Here is a 14,604-nt window from a genome sequence, read left to right on the forward strand (position 1 = left end):
ACGTATAGGCATTCCTCGGATAAACCTTCTTCTCCCACTCCAAAGTGCAAAACAATCATTCGTTCACGTCTTCAATCACTGGAATCCCCTTCAAGCAGCAAAGACTCGTTCAATCGACCCAGAGCAGGATCCATGGAGGTCGATAGACCTCCCTCGAATAAGGACACTGAGGAAAAAAAGACGTGGTCGTAAACAGAAAAGTTCTCCACCCAATTAACCTCACGTAAATAAAAATGGCCACCCTGGTACAATGGAATTGTCGAGATTTACGTTCTACTCTGGATGACATCAAAACACTGATTGCTTCCTACCATCCTGTATATCTTTCCTTACAGGAAACACTTCTGAAACCCTCCGATACACACATCTTTTGGGGTTTTTTTTAACAGAAATGACAGGCTGTGTCTTGGACGTGTGCATGGAAGGGTGGAACTGTAGGTTGATCAGCATGTGCCCACCCTGTTTTTGCTACTCGACACACCCTTGGAGGCCAGCTCTCCATGTTTCCTTGGGTCATACCATCACTGTTTGTTCTCTCTACATGTTGCCTAGAGAAACATATAATCAATAAGACCTTGATGCTCTCATTGAACAGTTGCAGTCTCCGTTTTTCATCCTGGGGGACTTTAATGGACATCATCCCCTCTGGGAAGTGCTGATATTGATAGGAGGGTTCGCTCTGTAGAACGTATGCTCTCTGATCACAACCTTTCTCTTTTCAATACTAGTTCTTCTACTTATTTCCATACACCTAGTCAGTCTTTTACCGCTATTAATTTCTCGATTTGCTCCCCTTCATTATTCTCCCATTTTTCAAGGAGGGTTGACAATAATCCACGAGGCAGTGGTTATTTTCCTATAATTCTTAGAGAGATTGGCCGTGATCGAGGTCACCCGACCCGCGTGCCCCGGTGAAAGCTGGATCAGGCAAACTGGCCCTCTTTCACTGCTCTCTCAGAACTTTATCCTACCATCATCTGTAAGCCATCAATAGACGACTGTGTGGCACCAGTAACTGACTATATTATACAAGAAGCTGTTAAATGTATTATTAAAACCTCGACATGATTTCCACGATATCCTCGTCCATGGTGGAATCCTGCCTGCCACATGGCACGGAAGGCTCAAAAATGGGCCTGAGATACTTTCCGTAAATATCCCACACTCTCGAACAGCATCGCTTTCCAGCGGGCCCGTGCACATGCTTGGTGTGTAAGACGTCAAAGCCAGAAGGAATCTTGGATTAAGTTCACAACTGGCATATCATCTACCACCACTTCCAAAGTCATATGGGACAAGATTCGAAAGGTCAGTTGGCAATATAATTCTTCCCCTCTCGATCTTGCTCTCTGATGGCCAGGAAGTAGCTGATACTCGGAGCATCGCCGATGCTCTGGGTGAAAGCTTTTGCTGGGTATCTAGCGCTACTGCTTTTTCTTCCACCTTCTTAGCCATCAAGACTCGGGCAGAGCAATCACCTCTTTCCTTTCGAGCTGATTGTCTATATGAGTATAATCGTCCCTTTACACTGGTGGAATTCAAACTGGCCCATCATTAGTCTGGCAGTACGTCGGTCGGACCTAATGATGTACACTATGACATGCTGCGCCATCTATCTCCTACTTCTCTTGCTATTCTTCTGATTGTTTTAACCAGATCTGGCAGGAGAATGTTTTTCCTGATGCCTTGCACCAGGCTATTGTCCTACCTTTCTCTAGGTCTGGGAAGGATTTCAAAATTCCTTCAAACTACCGTTCAATTGCTTTGACGAGCTGTCTCTGTAAGACCTTAGAGAGGATGGTTAATGCTCGTTTTGTTTAGTTCCTCGAGTCAAACAATCTTCTCTCGCCCATCCAGTGTGGGTTTCGACGACAACGCTCCACAATAGACCACCTGATTTGACTTGAAATGACAATTAGAGAAGCCTTTCTCAAACGACAACATCTTGCATCAATATTCTTTGACACTGAGAAGACCTATGATACCACATGAAGGTATGGCATTTTGTGAGACCTCCATATATATGGATTACGTGACCATTTGACTATTTTTATTTACATGTTTTTAATGGACAGGAGACTCCATGTTCGTGTGAATTCGACACTTTCCCTTTCTTTTCTACAGGAACTCGGAGTCCATCAGGGCTGTGTTCTGAGTGTCACACTTTTCAGTATAAAATTAATGCCATCGCTGACCAACTCTTTCTCACTGTTGCAAACGAGTCCTAGGTCGACGACTTTCACATCTCATGTCAGTCGTCGAACATGAGGTATATTGAGCGGCAGCTACTTACTGCTCTCAATTGTTTACTGAAGTGGACCACAGTAAACGACTTTAACTTCTCATTTCTCTAAAACCGTTTGCATGCACTTTTGCCGTTAACGGGGTATTCACCCTTATCTTGAACTCCGCATTGGTAAAGTTGTGCTACCTGTGGTCCCTGAGACAAAGTTCTTGGGGCTTATCTCTGACCTTTATGGATCACTGGTCTATGGCTCTTCCAAACCATTGGCCTTAAAGATGCTGGACCCTATTCATCATCAAGGACTTCGGCTCTGCACTGGGACTTTCTGCACTTCTCCAGTTCAAAGCTTATACATAGAGTCTCATGAACCTTCTTTGCACTTCCGCTGCTTGCAACTGTCTTTACTATATGCTTCGAAACTTTGCTCCTTACCAAAGCATCCAAACCAGATTGCTGTATCTACTGGTCAGTCCATCCCAACATGGCTTCTGACAGTCCCCAATTGTGACTGAGAAAATCATCTGAGAAAAGTAGACACTCGATTTGCTGAACATATTTCGAACCATCCTTCCATTTCTATTTATACAGATGGTTCAAAATCATGTGACTGTGTGGGCCCTGCCGTGGTTTGTTGTGGTTCAGTGGTTGCGCGCAGAATCCCCTCTACAGCTTTTGTGTTCATTGCTGAACTGTATGCCATTTCTCTTGCCCTGGATCACATAGAAGCTAAGCAGTACTTAAACTGCACTATTTATACTGACTCGCTTAGATCTCTACTGGCCCTGGAATTGCAATTGCTTCACGTTGGTTCCACACCCTGTTCTCGCCGATATTCAAAACCGAAAACCGTCTGGCCCATTTCTCTTTAACATCTACTTCTATCCAATTTTTGTGGTTGGTATTCGCGGGAACGAGCTTTCCAACACCGCAGCAAAGTCTATCTGCTCTGGCACTATCACGGCTATGCCTGTTCCATACATGGATTATGGTCCTGTATTCATGGCTCGGCTCCGTGCCAGCTGGCAGTCGACTTGGAGTGAGCAACGCGATAACAAGCTTTTCCAAATAAAACCGTATATTGGACTATGGCTGTCTTGCTTCCGTAAGGATCGGAAAGAAGAAGTTGTTCTAAGTAGACTACGCGTTGGTCACAGTTTTGTAACTCATCGTTTTCTTTCATCTGGAACTGATGCACCAGTGTGTAGTCTGTGTAACACTCAGATCACAATAAGCTACATTTTACTTTCTTGCCATCGTTACGACTCTCAGCAGCGGCACCATTATAAACATGTTCTATCCCAAGGTTTGTCCATAACGTCAGGCAGTGTTATTGGTGATGGTGGCACTGTCGACCTTGGTAATGTTTTTGGTTTTTTAAAGGCCATTAATCTTTTCAATGCCATTTAAGTTTTTTAATTTATACATTACACCTTTTTTAATGTGGCTCCCTTTTAAAAAATCACAGTTCATCTAGTTCGATTTGAAATCAAAAACTGGCTATAACATTAAATAACTTGAAACCAGGACCGGAAAGGTCAACTTCAGGTGACTAATGCTGTTGTTTGAACTACACGTTAGTCATCCTGGCGATTTATTATTATAATTTTGCTACACGTTTCTTAAAACTGTTTTTATTACTTTCCTTTTTGAAACTGGCCGTAACGTCAAATAACTCGGAACCAGGACTGGAAAGGCCAACTTCAGGTGACTGACGTTGGTTTTGTACTTATATGTTAGTCTTCCTGGCGAGTTATGATAATTACGGTTACGCTACAGAAAGTCCTTTACAACTTGAATTACTGTAGATTCTCTTGACGTTTAGACTAGATGTAAACATTGGTTTTATGCTATTTATGTGTTTTTTTTAAATTTGTTTTGTTTTACATTAATTTCCTTTCACGAATTTTACTAAATTTACTTTTAACTTTTTGCCGGATGTTTGGCACAGGTAGCCTAGGTGCTTTGTGCCATAAAACACTAAATCAACCAACCAACCAACACAGCATGAAGTTGTTACCGTGTATGATCTTGTTTACACTAGAGATTGGATATACGTTTTTAGTACGGAGTATAACTGATAACAAATGAAATACAGGAGGATTACTGGGGATCCTTAAAACTATTATCTAAATCACATCATATTTTTCTGATCTCACTGGAGTATATATATATATTTACCATGATACTTTATATATCATAAAGCTTCCCATTCAATGGTGGAAAGAGTTTTTTTCATACTTTATTCAGTTACACTGTGGTGGAAGGACGCCATTCATCAGTACGAGTAGATATGAACGGCGAAGAGCTGCGAAAGAAGTGACTGAAACGTTAATTAATTCACGAACAACGCACCAAAGAACGTTTTGCTCTTGCGTTTATACACTTGGTATTAATTCATATTACTGCTAACTGGCAATGGAGTGCGAAAGGTATACAATGTTTCATACATCTATTATAAACACAAGTGAAAATATCGACTCACTGATCTCACAAGTTAACATTCAGAACATACAATAAAATGACATAAATCAACTTAACAAAACTTCATAAAATGTATCTGACTTAACATTTTCGTTTGAAAACTTGGTCTGTTGAAGTATATCGCCACTGTTAGGCCTTCACCGAGACGTTTCTCTCAAAACAAATTTACTCTGTCTAGACTTACCAATATCAATCATTTTAACTATAAACATTTTCCAGCGAAGTGATGGCTACTTTAATTCAAAAATAAAATGTGTAAATTTCAAAGGCCAGTTTTCTTACTTTTTTCAAATTTTTCAGTTGTTAATAATAAAAAGTTTATGAGATTGGGCTAAAATACTTATTAAACTGATAAAAACGAAATATAAATATGCGATGACATACTGAGGTCTTGTGCTCTCACATAAGTAATTTCTCACTCAATACTTAAAGATTTATTACAATCTGTAGTTTCAGTTTGTTTATTATTTATTTTCGGCTAAAATCAATCGGTGCATTTGTTTATAAACTACGTAGTTTCAGATTTTAATACAAGTGTTTATTTGTTTGTCAAAAAATCATTTGCCATAAGAGAAATTTGGCCTTGAACATAATTATTTGTTTGTTTTTTTTTAATTTCGCGCATAGCTACACGAGGGTTATCTCCCCTAGCCTTCTCTAATTTAGCAGTGTAAGACTAGAGAAAAACAGCTAGTCATCCCCACCCACCGCCAACTCTTGGGCTACTCTTTTACCAACGAACATTGGGAATGACCGTCGCTTTATAACGCTCCCACGACTGAAAGGACGAACATTTTAGTTGTGAAGGGGATTCAAACCCGTGACCGTCGGATTACGAGTCCAGTGCTTTAACCACCTGGCCATGCCGGACCATTGATACACGTGAAGCCTCTTGTCAGTAAGTTGAAATTACTGGATAATGAAATTGTGAGATGAATGTTTTTTTTTGTGTTTTATCTAGTAGCAAAGCTACATCAAGCTATCTGCTGAGCCCACCGAGTGGAATTGAACCCCTGATTTAGCGTTGCAAATCTGTAGACTTTGCAGATTTAGATCTGCAAATCCGTTGCAGATCCGCTGTACTAGCGGGGAACGTTGGGAGATGAAGAAAAACTTATGTTTTTCACTCACTTTAGATATTACGTAGAGATTAGGAAAGAGTGTTTCTGTTAAAAACAAATGCACACACGTAAGGCCCGGCATGGCCAAGCGTGTTAAGGCGTGCGACTCGTAATCTGAGGGTCGCGGGTTCGCATTCCTGTCTCGCCAAACATGCTCGCCCTTTCAGCCGTGGGGGGCGTTATAATGTGACGGTCAATCCCACTATTCGTTGGTAAAAGAGTAGCCCAAGAGTTGGCGGTGGGTGGTGATGACTAGCTGCCTTCCCTCTAGTCTTACACTGCTAAATTAGGGACGGCTAGCACAGATAGCCCTCGAGTAGCTTTGTGCGAAATTCCAAAACAAACAAACAAACAAGCACACACGTAAGCAGAAAAATAAAAAAAGCTAAAACAAAAGTATATTGTGTAACTTCTCTGAGAAAAAATGGTAAAACTCAAAATCACTCAAATTTTGCAGTAATTCCAGCAACATATATGGACCCAGATACATACCAAACCGTTTGAAAATACGTTTAATTCGGAAAGAAATATTTGTTTTGTTAAAATAAAGTAGTTAAATGTGGCTAAAGTATAGAAATTACATTATTTTAAAGTAGTGTTCCTTCGTTTTTAGCTTCTTAATTTTCGTGAAAAGTTATTTATAATAAAATAAAATATATAACGTTTTTTCTAACTTTACTCCACAGGTCTTGGTTGATTCATTTATGGCAATAATTTAAAAAAAAAGGAAAATTATTTAAGTGTTTGAACGAGATTGCTATTCCAGTCAAGAGCTGTAAATAAACTGCAATTGAATATATGAGATTTAAATAATAAAATTAGCGAACATAAATTATTTTATAAACAAATAAAAATAAATGTCTTTACATTTTGAAATAATATGGCTGGTAATTAAAACGTATTTATTAAGTTGGTAATTTGCGAAATAGAAAGTAAAATTTGAATTGAGAAATAAAAATTATTCTCTGAATGTATCCAACACTAAACTAAAGCTATTACTCCACCAACATGTCTTATTATTGAGATGGATTTTCCGTTTTTTATTCTTTACAGGCTTTAACAGCAACATATCTTTAAACGCTGTAATTCTAACCAATTACAAAATTCGAATATTAACAAGTGTTATCTAAGATAAATAAGAGACCTAAGTAACAATCCGAGTTTGAATTCTACTTGACCTCATTTCTTTTTCAATTTAGTAGGTCTTTGTAAAAACGCCTGAAATATTGGAGTTAAAAAATAATAACATCGAAATGACGATAGTAGGTTAAAACAAATATTTGGTTGTGCACTTTACTAATAGGAACAAAATTCGAAGATCTATTATTTTAGATTTTACTGATTATGTCCATGAGATAATTTTGATTAAATAAATATATATGTGCCGCTATATATATTTCTACTAGTGCTTTTTTCATTATAAACATTTTTTGATTAAAGGTCCATACTCGCTAAAAAATTTATCTTTAGAGATTAGGCATAAGAAAATTAAAAAACTGAGTAATTGGAGTAGATAAAGCCAAGCATATTAAAATTTGGAAGACATAAACGAGTTCATGAGAACCAAAAACTCACTTTCAACTTAAGAAGTATACAAATCATGATAGCTGTGATGGAAACTGAAATATAAAAGAAATGACAAAACTTCTAATTAAAATTAAAATTTGTAATTAAAAACTAAACGCTATAAATAATGAACAATTAAGTTAAATGTCTTAAAGTTAAAATGAAATGTGCAAAACGTATGTATTTAAAGTTATGTAGAAGTTAGCTCTAAAACATCTTTTATAAAATATGTTTTCTTCAAGAAAATATTTGTAATGCCATGTGAAATAGACTCACGAAAGTGACATGTTTCCACAAAGTGGAAGTTCAAAACGTTGTTGGAGTATTAATTTTAAAAATATTGAATGTGTGCTTGCTTGTGTAACTAATTTACAATTATACGTTTATTTTAATACCTACATTTATTTCAGTTTTATCCATGTGACGTAAATTGTTGGATGTGTATTGCATATGTCCCACCTGTTATTTAAATTTGCAAGAGATTCTTAAGAGTAAGAATCAGCAATATTTGTTTTATGAAAACGTTGGCGTGTTTTCGAACATTGGTTAAAGTTCGATAATTTCGCATGATTGGTATATAAAATCGACACACCAAAATACAATTATTATTATTGGTCAGCTAAAGTCAGAGTGCTGTAAGTCTCAAACGCTATAATTGCAATTAACGCTTATTAATCGAAACACTACAGAATTTAACCAGAAATGTTTACGGATTTCAAACATTACAAACCGTTCAACTTCAGTGAATTAACTTCGGCCGTTAGAATTTATATGAGGGCATTAAATATTTTCATCGGTAAAACGTCAGTAACGTGAAGCCAACCAATCAAGCTAGCTAGCTTAAGCTAGGCGTGACAGTATCAACTCAGAATTAATGTACTCGTCATGGACCTGGATCGTTTGTGAAATATTTTGTTCTCGACCAGATATAAGACTCAGTATTGTTTGTAAGTTTGTAAAACTCTTGTATATAAATGAATATTTGTAATAACCATTATTAAAATTTATTTTTGTTTGTATATTAAAATATATTTGTGTTATGAAAGAAAATAGTGTGTATCAAGCTTGTTTGCAAATATCATAAATTTGCTTCATATCAAAATTCAAATAACTGCTAAATTAAAATTAAAATTTCTCGCTGTTTGAAATCTTAATACGTAACTTACGTAGCATAATACTCAACAGATAGCCCGATGTGGTTTTTCTATAAGAAAATACACACACACACACACGTACATAATAAATCGGAGACTTCTCCGAGATAAATTATACTACGTTACACTTAGCTAACATAAAAAATACACCACAAAAAGACATCTTGTGCAACCTCTATGTTTCTATGAACCTAAAAATATGACATCCTTTGACATTAAATCAAGACATTCCAAATGTTATTTCAATTTTTAAGGATTCAAAGATTCCATTAAATTCATTGTAAATGCTCATCTAAAAGCCAGAAAACTTTCTTTTAAATAATGAACAAATGAGAACAAATAAAAACAACAAGAAACTGATTTATTTGAATTACAGCGAGAGCCTTGAATTTCTAGAGAGGATCCTAGAGTAAATTATTTAATTATCACTTACAAGTAACACAGAATACTCCAATCTATTCAAAATAACCCGAATTCAAACGGAACTGTTCAATAAGATAAGTAATAAGGCGACTGTATTGTTCCTTTCCAATCATGTGAAAACGTTTACGTTATTAAAATAGGAAGAAATTTAAACACAAGAATAACAAAACACAAAAGGAAAATTAAAAACGAGAATACATATAATGCAATATTTGTCTTTAACCACTTATCCGAAAAAGCTGTTTCCGAGACATCTTTAGGATATGCTGTCAATTGACAAGTTGCAACACATTTTGTAAGATTATGCTTAACGTATTCTATGTAAGTCATTCGATTAATATTTTGTTCTTTGAGGAATCTGTCAAAGCAGTTTAACATAGTGGAGCGTACATTTTCACCTACTACGAGTAGAGTCAATTTCACAAGTATATGGCAGCATAAAAGTTCATAGAGTTATGTTCCCATGTGGCGTTCGTTTATGGTAATATTTTGCGAGATGGAGAGGTTGATATGTTCACCAATACTTATTTCTATTCGCATTATAATTCATTTATCATAAAATGCATCTAGTTCGAGCACAAAATCTGGTTTTAACTGGTTCTACACTTTCTTTAAATGAGTATACACCTTTTACCTGGCTTTAGGATGAAATGTGACTATTCTGTAAAAGGATTATTGTTCGACATACGATTGGCCTACTTGAAATGTTTCTGTCATAATTATAAAAGAGTTATTTTCGTTGAGTTTATTTCTAACCGTCAGTATATTGACATAGCATTCGATTGCTGCTATGAGCATAACATTCAGTTTAGTAACAGGTACTTTAGCAATATCGACAAATGAGAATCAACAGATTATGATTGTGTCCTTTCGTTCTGAGTGATAGGTTGCCTTGCTTAGTTGCACGAACAATTGCAACATTTCATTTTGCAAAGAAAACTTTTGAAATACTTTTGTCCAATTCACAACAGTAAGCTATGTGATTAGCCAGGTTCTATTTTTCTAATTGCTTTCCACTTTAATGAAGCATTCATATTACGTCTTTGAGACTTAGTCACACATGATTCATGGACAATTTAGAGCACTTTAAAAAGTATGATATAAAGTGGCAACTCAGATAAAATTTTTGTAAATAAGCTATGCTTATAGCATTGATGAAATAATTAACTATTTACATTTCAGACTACACGACTGGTAATCATTTGCCTGATTTGAATAAAAATGAAGTGAGGGAGGTTAATGACGTTATTTTATAACAGAGGTTTCGTGTGGTTGCCCCCTCGATGACTCATCATAATTATGAGGGCTTATAACGTTAAACATCGACTTTGGATACTTACAGTGAGCACAGCACAAATGTCCCATTGTGTAGCATAACAACAGACAAACAAACTTATAGGACTGAATGATTAACATGTTTCACTGTAGTTCCATGGTTCACCTTTTGTTACATTTTCCTCCCCCATAAAAAAAACTCGTGGATGCTTTATAAGACTGGGGGTTAAATCACACTGTCTAATTAGAGTAATGGTGTTAAATAAATACCTCTTTTACTTTGTAATTTGAAAACTAGGAATGGTATCATAAATACTCTTTGAGCAACTTTGCGTGAAATGCAGCAAAATTTGTGTAGGTTTTCATCACAGTTTAAGGTGGCATTATAAAAATTACAGTACTGTGAAAGTGTAAGAGTAAGATAATATTTTGTCATTCTTTCCATTTTACGTGGCTAATTATTCCGTTCCGTTATAGAACATAAATTTCAACATTATAGTAATGTTTCACTGATACTTGTTGACAATTTAATAAGCTAGGTTGAGAATGCTTATCATTTCTTAGAATTCCCATATACTTGTACCAAAGGCACGTCATAAAGATTCTGCTTAAATGAACAAACTGATCAAATTTAGGGTGTGAAATAACTGTGATGGTACTCTATGTAGTGTCTTAACTATATAAAAAGAAGCTAGCAAAGATCTAGCATATGATAGCGGTACATGCTTAGAAAAATTAATTTTGATCATTTGTGAAAGTTTTAATGTTACATATCTATTTTAATATTGATATTTGCTTAAGTTAAATTTATATCTATAAAAGTACGTACTATTAAATCTGTATGTCGAAATTACCGCCTGTTCGCTAAAGTTGTAAACGTAACCAGTGCGAGGCGCCAGGAGACAGTATATACTATTGGTTTGATATAATTGCTAATGTTTTACTATATATGAAGATTAATAAAACTTTGATGTTTCACCGGTGATTACCTTCCAATGATCTTCGAAAGTAGCTTGAATCTAATTTTTTACTTTGCCTTAGTACTTTTGCACAGTAGTGTATATTTGTAAAAATCTCAGAAGCTTGTTGCATTGGTGGCATTTTTATAAATAATTGTTAAGTAATTATGCATTATTGATATAACGCAAATGTGAAATAGTTACTGTTACATTCTAGACATGATGACCAACTGGAAATAAATCCAATAAATTAACAACAGACTAACGAATCTCCAATGGGTATTAGTGGTTATCATCTTGGGCTGTTGATGGAAGGGTCTGTTATTCTAGAAATAATGCAACTCGTTAAGCAAAGGGTGCATTGTAAAAATCAATTCCGTTATGTTTTACCTCTGGTCAGTAACCCAAAGCTAAGGACCGCTACACTTGAATTATATGGCTCTCTTTCAATTCCTATTTCAAAGAGAATACTCAAGCAATTAAAAAGACAAAAGAGAAATGGTAAAAGAAAAACAATACAACAGGGGTATATGATTTACCACTGATCGAAAAGTTACATGCACTTTTATAAACATAAAAAGATTAAAGTATATAATTATTAAATAATTTTTGTTGCTTCATGCTGAAGAATAACCAAACAAAACCAAATTATTATAAAGTTCTACTTTTAATTTTAGCTCAAAGGCAGATGTGATCTGTCTTCTTAGAAATAATTGGAATAATTTAACAACCTTTAAAACCTGCATTTATTCATATTGCGTAAGCAAATTACCTTAATTTTATTTATTTTAAAGGAAAAATAGCAGAAGAGAAATAAATTTTAAATCCCGCAAGAGGTAAACATCTTCAAAAGATACGCAACATAATTAACTAGCTATCAAATTCAATAACACGTAATCTCTAACAATAAGATTTCACCAGTAGAGGTCATCATACTTAGATCTTATACCTACCCAACTTAGATATCAGTTGGATCTCCGTATTTCAAACGTGATACAGTTAAATGCACATGTATGTCCTAATTAACGTAATTCAGCTCGATCTTAGAGCTTGAAGTACTCGAACCTATATGATAATTCTTTAAAGAAATTTATGACTATAAGACACAAATGGTTTTTACTTGTAAAAATACTAGAAATTGAAGAATGCAGCTAATCAGAAATACTTATAAAGTACAACTTGTTTAACTTGAAATTGATTGGTTCTATATGTACGTAACCCTTAAAATTGTACCGATATGAAACATGAGAAGTCTTTGCTTAAGTTCTAGCTTTTTAAAAGTGAGTGCTATTTGTGAATGATCTTAATTAACCCACATTATTTCCATAATTAGAGATTATTTATTCTTACGCACAATATTTAGATTTCATTTAATACATGCAATAATATTTGTTTTTCATACGTATAGGGTAGAAAATAACCCTCAGTTTATGCATTGTATATTTTTCTACATACTCTATTCTACACATTTCTATATTCTATACACTTTCAAAACAAAATAAAAATTGTGAAAATAGCCAGAACAACATGATTTATGTTAAAGCATTACAATAAAAGAGCTTATCTATATATATACAGGGTGTCCCAAAATAACGTTTACACTCTTTTGATCATTATAACTTGCATTGTTTATTGATTTTAACAATGAAACAAGATACATATGATAGCCAAAGGATTTATTTAAAAATTTAATACTGAAATCAAGAGAAAAAATAACAAATAAAATTCTTCCCAAGGAAAACTCTCCTTGGTTGAAATTGTAAAATGTCACAATTTGCTTGCTTCACTTCAGGTGTTCAAACTGAAATCCGTTCTGCTCCAGGCACATCTCGTAACGGGAAGAAATGGAAGTGCACACATCAAACATCATCTCATCTGGTATTAAAGCACATTGTTCTTAAACTGCAGCTCTCAATTCGTCAATTGTTGCCCTTTTTGTGCTGTAAACTTTGTCTTTCAGAAACCCCCACAAAAAGAAATCCATGGGTGTCAAATCTGGTGATCTAGCAGGAAATTCTACACTTCCTCTTCGTCCAATCCATCTGTCTGGCATAGATGCATCCAGATAAGCTCTCACGTCGCAATGGAAGTGGGGAGGAGCGCCATCCTGCTGGAAGAAACACTCTTCTTCTCCAAATTGTTCTTGGATGCGTGGCATGGAAAACTCTTGTAGCATGTTGAGATAATTCAATCCTGTTACGGTGTCTTGGAAAAAAAATGGTCCGATGAGTCCCCTCGCGGACAGACCACACCACACAGTCACTCCAGGCAAATTCAAGTGATGTTCCTCTGTAACATGTGGATTTTCTGTTGCCCAGTAGGTGCAGTTGTGTCGATTTATTGAGCCATTCAGCTTAAACGTTGCTTCGTCACTCCAAACAATTTTGAGTGGAAATTCATCATCGCCTGCACATCTAGCAAGATACCATTCACAGAACTCAACCCTTCGATCAGGGTCATCTTCATTTAGAGCGTGAACAAGCGATGGGATGAAACTTTTGAATTGGGAACGCTTCAAAATGCGATGAACGTTGGATTTAGGGATACCTGTTTCACGAGAAAGTTTGCGCACTGATTTTCTTGGAGAATTCAGAACATTATCAATGACCTCTTGCTCTCTTGTTGGGCTTGTTGATGATCTTTTTCGACCGGAGCGACCCTTTCTCATATGGTGGAGAGTTCCGTGTTCATCAAACTTGGCGATGATGCGTGAAATGCTGGGGCGAGATGGCGCATCCATATGGAACTTTCTAGTAAAACGTCTTTGCACTTCAGCTTTGTTTTCGACTTTTCAAAAAGTTTTGAGAATGAATATTTTGTGCTTGATTGTAAGCTGATTATCCGCCATCCTTGGACACAAGTCAAATCTGAAACAAAAGAAACGGTTTATTAGCTATACACAGTCAAAGAGTGTAAACGTTATTTTGGAACACCCTGTATATATACTGTCACTGTCAGATATAATTAACTAAATATTGATAAGTTATGTCAATCCTTTGTTCCAACCCCAATTTTAGATTCCAAATAGATAAAAAATATCTGTTACAATTATAATTAAAAAATTAAAATACAGTCAAAGTTAAACATAACAATAATATGTAGTAGCTCAGATTTAAATGTTTTTAATACCTTAATAATAAAAATTACTGATACTTAAAAAAAATCCGGGAAATTACATACATCAGATTATTTCACGATGATGTATTGTCATATGATTTATCAGTATTCAGCGTATAGTAACTTTTAGAAGCAGAAAATATGAGTTAATTAATTTCAGTTGCCTTTTCCAAAATCAACCCCCAATTAAGTTTGTCTGGACGTTGACTGATTGAATCACTTTTTTTTTTTTACTTTCAACAAATTAAATCGTTACTTATCAA

General features: G+C 35.3%; 2 protein-coding genes across 5 annotated transcripts in view; one reads left to right on the plus strand and one right to left on the minus strand.

The window, feature by feature from the left end:
• LOC143238816 (uncharacterized) overlaps positions 1 to 14,604 on the plus strand; it is a 102,295-nt gene that overhangs the window by 32,270 nt on the left and 55,421 nt on the right. For 2 of the 3 annotated variants that reach the window (XR_013020778.1, XR_013020780.1), the window contains exon 4: positions 5,354 to 5,624. The exons of the other annotated variant lie outside the window; for it this stretch is intronic. The gene's annotated coding sequence lies outside the window, so the exon portion shown is untranslated. The remainder of the gene's footprint in view (positions 1 to 5,353; positions 5,625 to 14,604) is intronic. 3 annotated transcript variants of the gene reach the window in all.
• Positions 12,647 to 14,604, minus strand: part of LOC143238817 (uncharacterized) — a 110,805-nt gene continuing 108,847 nt past the window's right edge. For both annotated transcript variants that reach the window (XM_076479379.1, XM_076479381.1), the window contains one exon: positions 12,647 to 14,091. In XM_076479379.1, the coding sequence (XP_076335494.1) occupies positions 13,122 to 13,964 (843 nt within the window). In that variant the 5' untranslated portion in view covers positions 13,965 to 14,091 and the 3' untranslated portion in view covers positions 12,647 to 13,121. The remainder of the gene's footprint in view (positions 14,092 to 14,604) is intronic.

Source organism: Tachypleus tridentatus, chromosome 13 (genome assembly GCF_004210375.1).
Source record: "Tachypleus tridentatus isolate NWPU-2018 chromosome 13, ASM421037v1, whole genome shotgun sequence".
Taxonomy (NCBI): domain Eukaryota; kingdom Metazoa; phylum Arthropoda; class Merostomata; order Xiphosura; family Limulidae; genus Tachypleus; species Tachypleus tridentatus.